The sequence below is a fragment of the Diabrotica virgifera genome, chromosome 1 (genome assembly GCF_917563875.1).
Source record: "Diabrotica virgifera virgifera chromosome 1, PGI_DIABVI_V3a".
Lineage (NCBI taxonomy): Eukaryota > Metazoa > Arthropoda > Insecta > Coleoptera > Chrysomelidae > Diabrotica > Diabrotica virgifera.
In genome coordinates, this window is record NC_065443.1 from 204120554 (window position 1) to 204132399 (window position 11846).

Here is an 11846-nt window from a genome sequence, read left to right on the forward strand (position 1 = left end):
TGGGATATGTTATATGCCATTAGAGTGAAAATTTAGTCTTTTGCTAGCAGTTGCCGCTAGGGCATCTATGCCATTTCGTTCGTTGCAATTCGGGACTGCACGCTGGGGTTTGTTTTGGTTGGATCAGGGAGAGCAGCATATGTGCCTCCTGATGAGAGACTAATAAGTTTCGAAACCGGTAGAGGTGCTTGCAGCACTCTCTGATTGGACTGGAATATGGTTCGGCTGTATTTTCGTTTTGCAACGAAATTGAAAATGGTTATTCATTTTTGATTTACATTTACTCTGTGTGGAGTATGAAGGGAACCAGTCTAGTTGGAACTTTACCGCGCTGAGCAGATGTGACGTGAATTGTAAATTGTAGAATTCCCTCATCTTCCTTAGTCTCAGCATCCGTATGGCTTGCAAATTGTAGAAGCCTCGGAGGTGTAACCAGAGAAGGTTCCCATTGTTTTCATTCTGGTGGGATATGTTATATGCCATTAGAGTGAAAATTTAGTCTTTTGCTAGCAGTTGCCGCTAGGGCATCTATGCCATTTCGTTCGTTGCAATTCGGGACTGCACGCTGGGGTTTGTTTTGGTTGGATCAGGGAGAGCAGAATATGTGCCTCCTGATGAGAGACTAATAAGTTTCGAAACCGGTAGAGGTGCTTGCAGCACTCTCTGATTGGACTGGAATATGGTTCGGCTGTATTTTCGTTTTGCAACGAAATTGAAAATGGTTATTCATTTTTGATTTACATTTACTCTGTGTGGAGTATGAAGGGAACCAGTCTAGTTGGAACTTTACCGCGCTGAGCAGATGTGACGTGAATTGTAAATTGTAGAATTCCCTCATCTTCCTTAGTCTCAGCATCCGTATGGCTTGCAAATTGTAGAAGCCTCGGAGGTGTAACCAGAGAAGGTTCCCATTGTTTTCATTCTGGTGGGATATGTTATATGCCATTAGAGTGAAAATTTAGTCTTTTGCTAGCAGTTGCCGCTAGGGCATCTATGCCATTTCGTTCGTTGCAATTCGGGACTGCACGCTGGGGTTTGTTTTGGTTGGATCAGGGAGAGCAGCATATGTGCCTCCTGATGAGAGACTAATAAGTTTCGAAACCGGTAGAGGTGCTTGCAGCACTCTCTGATTGGACTGGAATATGGTTCGGCTGTATTTTCGTTTTGCAACGAAATTGAAAATGGTTATTCATTTTTGATTTACATTTACTCTGTGTGGAGTATGAAGGGAACCAGTCTAGTTGGAACTTTACCGCGCTGAGCAGATGTGACGTGAATTGTAAATTGTAGAATTCCCTCATCTTCCTTAGTCTCAGCATCCGTATGGCTTGCAAATTGTAGAAGCCTCGGAGGTGTAACCAGAGAAGGTTCCCATTGTTTTCATTCTGGTGGGATATGTTATATGCCATTAGAGTGAAAATTTAGTCTTTTGCTAGCAGTTGCCGCTAGGGCATCTATGCCATTTCGTTCGTTGCAATTCGGGACTGCACGCTGGGGTTTGTTTTGGTTGGATCAGGGAGAGCAGCATATGTGCCTCCTGATGAGAGACTAATAAGTTTCGAAACCGGTAGAGGTGCTTGCAGCACTCTCTGATTGGACTGGAATATGGTTCGGCTGTATTTTCGTTTTGCAACGAAATTGAAAATGGTTATTCATTTTTGATTTACATTTACTCTGTGTGGAGTATGAAGGGAACCAGTCTAGTTGGAACTTTACCGCGCTGAGCAGATGTGACGTGAATTGTAAATTGTAGAATTCCCTCATCTTCCTTAGTCTCAGCATCCGTATGGCTTGCAAATTGTAGAAGCCTCGGAGGTGTAACCAGAGAAGGTTCCCATTGTTTTCATTCTGGTGGGATATGTTATATGCCATTAGAGTGAAAATTTAGTCTTTTGCTAGCAGTTGCCGCTAGGGCATCTATGCCATTTCGTTCGTTGCAATTCGGGACTGCACGCTGGGGTTTGTTTTGGTTGGATCAGGGAGAGCAGCATATGTGCCTCCTGATGAGAGACTAATAAGTTTCGAAACCGGTAGAGGTGCTTGCAGCACTCTCTGATTGGACTGGAATATGGTTCGGCTGTATTTTCGTTTTGCAACGAAATTGAAAATGGTTATTCATTTTTGATTTACATTTACTCTGTGTGGAGTATGAAGGGAACCAGTCTAGTTGGAACTTTACCGCGCTGAGCAGATGTGACGTGAATTGTAAATTGTAGAATTCCCTCATCTTCCTTAGTCTCAGCATCCGTATGGCTTGCAAATTGTAGAAGCCTCGGAGGTGTAACCAGAGAAGGTTCCCATTGTTTTCATTCTGGTGGGATATGTTATATGCCATTAGAGTGAAAATTTAGTCTTTTGCTAGCAGTTGCCGCTAGGGCATCTATGCCATTTCGTTCGTTGCAATTCGGGACTGCACGCTGGGGTTTGTTTTGGTTGGATCAGGGAGAGCAGCATATGTGCCTCCTGATGAGAGACTAATAAGTTTCGAAACCGGTAGAGGTGCTTGCAGCACTCTCTGATTGGACTGGAATATGGTTCGGCTGTATTTTCGTTTTGCAACGAAATTGAAAATGGTTATTCATTTTTAATTATTAAATTGTTTATAATAAATTCTCGTCACTTCCGGTGCAAAAGAAAGTTATAAGTTCGTTTTCAGCAGGTCAAAATATTCGATTTTTATTCATATTTGATAATTAATAGGTAACACCCAGTTTAATTGTAAAAATATATTTTAAATAATTAATACAATAAACTTAAATATTTTATACACGACAAATTTCTACTGCACTTATCGCAATAACCATCAATAACTAACAAAAAACTAGAAATTATTGCCTTGGAAATATCAATGGTTTTGGCGAATGTAAAATGTAAATCATGCGATTCCCACGGTAAATCACTGTAAATCCCAAAAACCAAATAAAAACACTGTATATCCCGTATTTACAGTGTTTATACTTGGGGTGAAGTGAAGATGGAATGTGATATAATGTGTTTCATAGCAATGTTAAATTGTGGTTCTACAATTTTTTTATTTTTTTCTTTCTTTGGTAATTGGTAGATATAAATATCCTAAATCCAAAAATGCAATAAAAGTGATTTTGAAAAAATGGATATACAGTGTTTCTACTTGGGGCAGCCGAATTCATATCTTTTTTTTTATTTATAACAGCATCAACCACTTTGGGTTATTAGCTGTACAATAATTAATACATGGTTACTTAAAACTAATACATAGTATTTTTGGTTATTACATATGTTCACAGTTAAGTAACAATATCATAATTTACAAATTAGAAATGTGATTTACAAAATGTTAACAGTGGTTACAGTTTGATTAAATCATTAATGTGTTTCAAATAAATTGTAAGCTTACAGTGTGGTTTTAAGACTGATTTTAGACTGTTAGGTATTGAGTGTTTTCCCGTTTGTTTATCACTTTCTTTCTTTAAGGACGGTTTGTATTCGGAAACAGACACTAAGTTCACTATCACTGAAAACGCACTGTGTATTGCTTCTCTGGTATGAAAAACTGTTTTTTTCGTTTCCTTGAAGTCTAATGTGTGATGGAACCCATATAAAGCCTACTTGCTGCCTCGTGTTCTTTAGGAAATGTAATTGTTTTTTTATTAAAATGCCTATAGGATTACTTGTATATAACTGATCTATCGTATGTAATGCCCTGAGAGAGTCGGTAATTATGACAGATTTTGGAAATTTTTGAGTACGAATATGAATGAGGGCTTGCATAATTGAATATAGTTCTCCAGAGTAAATACTGCAAGTGGAAGATAATTTAAATTGTAATATAATGTTCGAATATACAGTGAGCACGTAAAGGTTGGAATAAATTCATTTTCTCGAGAATGGACGATTTTGGAAAAAAATCCCAAAACAGGCCAATTTTTATTTTAAAATTACGACTTACTGACATATATATCATACTAGTGACGTCACCCATCTGGGAGTGATGGCGTCATCAATGATTTTTTTAAATAAGAATAGGGGTCTAGTGATAGCTCATTTGAAAGGTAATTCAATTCTCTATTCAGTAATATAAACATTAACATAATTATTTATACAGGGTGTCCAAAAAATTTTTTTTGAATTAAATGTATTTACATAAAAAGAAGAATGTGTGTAATTTATTTAATTCAAAATACATTTTACTGCTATCAGAAAACAGGAAAAAATGTTTATTTGGCAAATAAATATTGTTTTTTGCTTAAATTCAATATTAAAGCCGCCACCCACCAGCCTCGTGACAGTTTCAACATTTAATTTAAGCGAAAAGCAATGATTATTTTTCAAATAAACATTTTTTTCAGTTTTCTGAGAGCAGTAAAATGTATTTTGAACTAAATAAATTACATACAATCTTCTTTATATGTCAATAAATTTAATTCTTAAAAATTTTTTTTGGACACCCTGTATAAATAATTGTACTAATGTTTATATTACTAAATAGAGAATTGAATTACCTTTCAAATGAGCTATCACACGACCCCTATTCTCATTGAAAAAAATCATCGATTACGTCATCACGCCCAGATGGGTGACGTCACTAGTATGATATATATGCCAAAAAATCTTAATTTAAAAATAAAAAATTGACCTGTTTCGGGATTTTTTTCCAAAGTCATCTATTTTCGAGAAAATGAATTTATTCCAACCTTTACGTGCTCACTGTATAACTGCTTATCCCACACCATCAATAATTTTGGATGAATCTGTATAAATATGACAATGATCTGGGAAAGAAGCAAGTATGTTGAAAAACAATTGAATAATTATTGCATGGGTGGTATCAAGCTTATTGTATTCAGAAAGAGTTAGATCACATATTGTAGAACAAAAGGTCCAGGGAGGAGAAGTGACTGTGTTTGTCTGATCAAAAAATTTTGGGAATTAAATATTAAGGAGACAGAGATATCTTTCTCAAGGAGGTTCTTCTTCTTCTTCAGGTGCCATCTCCGCTACAGAGGTTGGCAATCATCATAGCTATTTTAATTTTTGAGACAGTAGCTCTAAATAGTTGTTTCGAGCTGCATCCAAACTGCATCCAAAATGGATGCTAGGAGGTTAGAAACCGTTAACATTCCATTGAAGAATCTGATCGAAGATTTTAGTTTATTTCTTGAGTTGAATTTGTTGTACCATCACTTTCTTGATTATCGGCATCGTCTAGCATTTTGTTGATTTTGTTTAATAATTTAGTGCATTTGGTTTTCATGCTTTTTTCTGTAAGATACGGCTTAATTGTTGTTATCATGCTAATAAAGTTAGGTATATCCGTTGTGTATGTTTGTAGAAAACTCAAGGGATCAGCCGAGCTAGTACAATTTTCAAAAAAGTCAACGGTTTGTTCATATGTTAAGTTAAAATTATTTGACATATCGTGAAATATTGTTTTTGTTGGCATCATCATTTCTTGAATTGATGAGGTAGCTTCAGTTTGCTTTTTTTGTTTCTGTTTGGTTTGTGTAGGTATTTTAAATTCTTTATTCAATTCTTCAGTGCGAGATGGGGTAGTATTAATTTCCGAAATTGTTCTCTTATTGGTCGTTGACTGATCCTTAGATATAAAATTAGTTTCCATAAATTATACGGGAGGTATTAAATTAGTCTCTTTTTGTTGGTTAAGTGAAGGTTCGGCACTAGAATTATTGACTGGATGATCTGGTTCCATTTCTAAGGGTGATGGATTAAATTGGGGGGATTCTTGCAGTTGTTGTTGTATTGGTTGTTGTGGTTGGTGTTCGATATGAGAGGAATCATTTTGTTGATTATGATTTGGACAATTTGCTGCAATGTGATCTGTTTTCTTACAGATAAAATACGAAGGTTTATCTAAACTTAAAAATATGCGATACGAAGTTTGTTCATATGTAATTAAGAAAGAAGAAGGAAGGTCTATATCTACAAGTGGTTGAATATAAGTTTGTCTTCTAAAACTGAGGACGTGTTGAAATTCTGGAAGTTGACTACCGATACTTAGGAATGTTAAAGGTGACATTAATTTAAGACCTAATCTGGTTAACTCATTCTCTAATAGAATATATGAAATAGAAGAGCAAACATTTGATAGTAACAGTCTTTCGTTCGGAGTTAATAATTTTCGTGCTTTTAGATTTTCGCCTTTAATTGTTATTTCTGCTGGACCGGACATACATTTTTCCACCAAGGATTCGCTGGAGAGATAAATACATATTCTGTTATTTGATAGTCTTGATGAAAATAAAATTGGAAAGAAATCCTTTGTAAAAGGTATAAAAATTTTTTATTAAAAATCCCTTAAAAGGGCTACATCACAACAAAACGTTTTCGATTTTTATAAAAAATCATCATCAGTGTTCGATCTAAAAATAAGTATAACCGATTTAATGAATATAAAGTTAGTATTTAAATTTTGACAAAGGTTAGAGCAAGTTAGTTATACTTACAAACTGGATGCTAGCTGAGCCACAAAAGAAAAATATCTGGGTAAAAATCCTTTACATAAAATATAGATGCCTTAAAAGTGCATACTTCAATAAAAAGGCCTGTGATCTTTACATAAAATATAGATGCCTTAAAAGTGCATACTTCAATAAAAAGGCCTGTGATGGTCACATGGCAAACAGGATAATGCCCTAAGGTAAAGTATACAGGTTTCCCAGCACGTGGGATCCAAATTGAGTTGATCACATTTCAATGACTTAATGGCAACTGAATGCAAAATGAGTGATGTTTCTGAAAGGTGTCAAAAGACAGATGGACAACATGACGTGGAATTTACCCTGTATTACGACAGCCAACTAATTGGTAGTAAAATATTTAATGAAAATTTACATAGTAATAACAAACATCAACAAGGTTGTGGCTATAATTACATTTAAGTAAGTACCTTGAATATGTAAGATGAACGTGGAGTATGAAATGATTTTTATAATGAGAATTAGCCAAAATCTATGCAGCCACCTATACATAATTCAAAGGTTGATGAATGCGGTTCCTATTCAAATTGAAGTAAGTCCAACTGTGCTGTTGAAAATTTAATTTACTATGAATTAAAAGGAGTGTTTGGTTTAATTGTACTAATGGCAGAGTAAATTAGAGAGTCTGTAGTAAATGGAAATCTGATATTAAAGTAGTGTTGAAACTAAGATAAGTTGTATGAGTCACAGGAGGAAACTGATATGATATAATGATATGTGAATTAATTGGTTAAGGTACCTGAGTGTTGATATTGGAAGTGAAGAAGAATATCAATTGAACTACTAACCTGGCAAAAGTATGAGGTCCTTTTATGTAACATAGGCATCTAGGACTAAACATGTTTATGAAATAGGGATTTTTTTCTATTTTTTATTTTTATACCAAGTTATCGAGTTGAATTGAAAAGGTTTAAAACTGGATGGATGTATGAAGGTGTACTGGAAAACAAGCAATATGTGTAAAATTAGAAGGTAGTAAATAATTTGTGATTTGATATCAGAATTGTTTACTGTAATGAGGTGTGATGAAAAAGGCTGGGCGCCCCAGAAACCAGACCCCACATCCTATGGATAAGAGAGTGGAAGAATTAGTATAAAAACCTTTTATAAATATTTTTCTGAAGTTTAGTTGGACCTATAACGAAAACCTGATCAAATGGCAATAAGTTATGAAATTGGGTGGAAGAGATCAAATAGTGTTAGAGTTGTGACTGGTCGATTTAATATTAAATTCGTGACTGGTCGATTATTAAATCGACTAGTCACAACTCTAACACTATTTGATCTCTTCCACCCAATTTCATAACTTATTGCCATTTGATCAGGTTTTCGATATAAGTCCAACTAAACTTCAGAAAAATATTTATAAAAGGTTTTTATACTAATTCTTCCACTCTCTTATCCATAGGATGTGGGGTCTGGTTTCTGGGGCGCCCAGCCTTTTTCATCACACCTCATTACAGTAAACAATTCTGATATCAAATCACAAATTATTCACTACCTTCTAATTTTACACATATTGCTTGTTTTCCAGTACACCTTCATACATCCATCCAGTTTTAAACCATTTCAATTCAACTCGATAACTTGGTATAAAAATAAAAAATAGAAAAAAAATCTCTATTTCATAAACATGTTTAGTCCTAGATGCCTATGTTACATAAAAGGACCTCATACTTTTGCCAGGTTATTAGTTCAATTGATATTCTTCTTCACTTCCAATATCAACACTCAGGTACCTTAACGAATTAATTCACATATCATTATATCATATCAGTTTCCTCCTGTGACTCATACAACTTATCTTAGTTTCAACACTACTTTAATATCAGACTTCCATTTACTACAGACTCTCTAATTTACTCTGCCATTAGTACAATTAAACCAAACACTCCTTTTAATTCATAGTAAATTAAATTTTCAACAGCACAGTTGGACTTACTTCAATTTGAATAGGAACCGCATTCATCAACCTTTGAATTATGTATAGGTGGCTGCATAGATTCTGGCTAATTCTCATTATAAAAATCATTTCATACTCCACGTTCATCTTACATATTCAAGGTACTTACTTAAATGTAATTATAGCCACAACCTTGTTGATGTTTGTTATTACTATGTAAATTTTCATTAAATATTTTACTAACATTAGTTGGCTGTCGTAATACAGGGTAAATTCCACGTCATGTTGTCCATCTGTCTTTTGACACCTTTCAGAAACATCACTCATTTTGCATTCAGTTGCCATTAAGTCATTGAAATGTGATCAACTCAATTTGGATCCCACGTGTTGGGAAACCTGTATACTTTACCTTAGGGCATTATTCTGTTTGCCATGTGACCATCACAGGCCTTTTTATTGAAGTATGCACTTTTAAGGCATCTATATTTTATGTAAAGGGTTTTTACCCAGATATTTTTCTTTTGTGGCTCAGCTAGCATCCAGTTTGTAAGTATAACTAACTTGCTCTAACCTTTGTCAAAATTTAAATACTAACTTTATATTCATTAAATCGGTTATACTTATTTTTAGATCGAACACTGATGATGATTTTTTATAAAAATCGAAAACGTTTTGTTGTGATGTAGCCCTTTTAAGGGATTTTTAATAAAAAAATTTTATACCTTTTACAAAGGATTTCTTTCCAATTTTGTGATTGATGGTATACAGCCAACTACAGGAAAACTTTTTCTTTTCCTTGTGGATTTTGAAAATAAAATATTCCATGGATGAACAACTTTACCAAGTGCTATTAAGTCCTTTTCTATTTTAGTATCAGGCAGCGCATTAGATAAAATTGATTGGTGCTTTGAAGGGAACTGAATTGAAAGGTTGTTAAGCACAGCGGAATACGATGTTTTGTTTTGAGGTTCTTGATCGTCAGTCACGATTGTTGACGAATTTGTTAGGTTGAATCTGGTATCATTTGTTAAACTCATTAGTAATCATGAACCAGTTGTAGAACCAAAACTGGTTCTGATTACTGGCATTTCGGCCGTCACTTAGCCTTACAAACGGTATGCTTTGTAATGTTTTGAATAAATAAAATAATAATAACTCACTGTTTTATTCCTAGGTAACTGCACTATATAAGTACTATTACTTTTTGCTTATTTTCAAGTTTATTTGGATAAACAGTACTATGAAAAAGATTATTTTTTGGGACTGAAATGTAAACACTGTTTGTGTTACCATGTTCAGGACCGGACTCAATTCATATCTTTATGACATTAATTTTGCTTTTGTTTCCATCTGTTTGTATTTTTGATTACAATATTTGATTGTTATATTTTCAGAGTCTCCTTATAGAAATGATATCAGCACAGCCATCCTTCAGCTTAAGGAAAGAGGTGTTTTAACAGGCTTAAAAATTAAGTGGTGGAAAGAAAAGAGAGGTGGAGGTAAATGTACGGTGAGTAAACGGTGCTGCTATAGTATGCGGTGTACCGAGTGACGCGGTGTATAAGCTGTGTTATATTACAATGCCGACAAAAAAATCTTTACAAAGTGAATAAAACGCATGAGTAATAAGAATTATTATTATTTTAATTTTACAAATTAATTATTTTTACGTGCCATCTCCCAATCGGAGGTTGGATATCATCATCACTATCTTTACTCTATCTACCGCTGCTCTGAAAATCTTTATGTTACTGCATTTAAACCAGTTCCTTTAATTCCTCAACCATGATACTCTCCTTCTTTCTATACTTCTTCCTAAAGATATTGTAACTTTCTTATTTTATTGCGTTTATTATTTCATATTCTTTGCCCATTTCTCGTAATACTTCCGTGTTCGTTTTCTTCTGTGTCCATGCTATTCTAAGCATCCTTCTGTAACACTACATTTCAAATGATTAGCTTATACATACATGTTTTCTTCAGCAGCATCTCAAAGTTTGCGCACAATAATGACAGACACTTTTGTAGACAAATGTTTATTGCTAAGTTCTATAAACATTTATACCTACTATGTACTACAATTTAGGAATATACAATAAATTTTATGCAAACTTAATTTCTTTACTATTATGCAAATAACATCGTAATCTTTTTCCAGGGTATGCGCAAATATCAACGCTATTAGTCAAAACATTAGTTAATTAAAAATGTAATTTTCATCACACCAAAATTGTGGCTAAATCCGTTGTAAATGTAATACTTAAAATAACTAGGCTGTATCGTTCTATAAATAATTATTAGTTTTAATATAAATTTTTTGTAAATATTTATGGTGCATTTAATTTGTTAATTATTAGAGCCCTCTTTCATTTTACATTTATTTTGCTCCAAATGTTTATTATTTGTGAATAAATATTTTCTACAAGAGTTTTCTTGCATGTCAGTATTTTGTGCAAATCCTTCAGATAGATAGGACCCTCGAGGTAGATCGCCTACTATAGTAACACCAGGTATACTTACTTACTCTTGCCATTGCAATAAACGTGCAGCAAACTGACAAACAGTTTGTCGCATTTTTTAAATTAACGCATTTTTCCTTGTAGTCTAAAGAAGAAAATAGTGAGGCCACTCCATTGGATCTTCAGAATGTTGGTGGAGTCTTTTTGGTTTTATTTGTTGGGTCCATCATGGCCACAATAGGATCAATGATCGAGCTCACCTTGTACATTTACAGAAAATCTAAACGGGATAACATATCATTTAAGGCAGAATTTAAGAAAGAAATGAGATTCTTCATACAATTCAAGCAAAATACACGAGAAGTCAATATTTTACCTAATGAAAATACTAGTAATAAGAACTTAATAAATGCTGCGACATATATTTAATAAAAATATTTACATATTTTATTCTATATTTTACCCAGCTACAAAGGTGGATACGGCTGGATCCCGCGTACCAAAAAATAGTTGATTAGGTAATAGCAAACTGAAAATTTGTTAATAGCTTAGGGGTGTTTAGTCGGACAAACTTTGATGTACGGGAACACTGGAACAGGGGAACAGGTTAAAGGTTAAGTTTTAATTGTGGAACAGGTTAAAGGTTTCGAACGTCAAACTACGAAAACGTCCCATGTATTTTGTCGGACAGAACTTCCAATTGATTTGTTACCCTTTCATTAATCTCTCATGCAAAAATCAAACTGCTATTTACCACCAATATAATTTATGCCATTTGATATGTTACACTTGTCGGATTTAATTAAATGCCCAACATATTTGTCGGGCAAACATTTGTTCAAATACTATTAGACAAGGCAAAAACGGCGGGTTCGTTGGGAAAAATATTCTTATGAGATTTTTTTGCATAATCAAATTCGTGAGACATCCCAGAATAAGGTTCAAGAAATCTCCCACGCGAAAAGTGGTCCAATTTTTTTTTAACAATTTTTTTTAATCAAATTGCAA

The 11846-nt window shown here is 34.0% G+C and overlaps 1 protein-coding gene across 4 annotated transcripts in view; it reads left to right on the forward strand.

Annotated features, from left to right (window-relative positions):
* Positions 1-11286, forward strand: part of LOC126881800 (zinc finger protein 845-like) — a 274174-nt gene extending 262888 nt beyond the window's left edge. For all 4 annotated transcript variants that reach the window (XM_050646362.1, XM_050646371.1, XM_050646367.1 and 1 more), the window contains 2 exons: positions 9774-9889; positions 10983-11286. In XM_050646362.1, coding sequence (XP_050502319.1) covers positions 9774-9889; positions 10983-11267 — 401 coding nt within the window. In that variant the 3' untranslated portion in view covers positions 11268-11286. The remainder of the gene's footprint in view (positions 1-9773; positions 9890-10982) is intronic.
* The last annotated feature ends 560 nt before the right edge of the window (positions 11287-11846 follow it).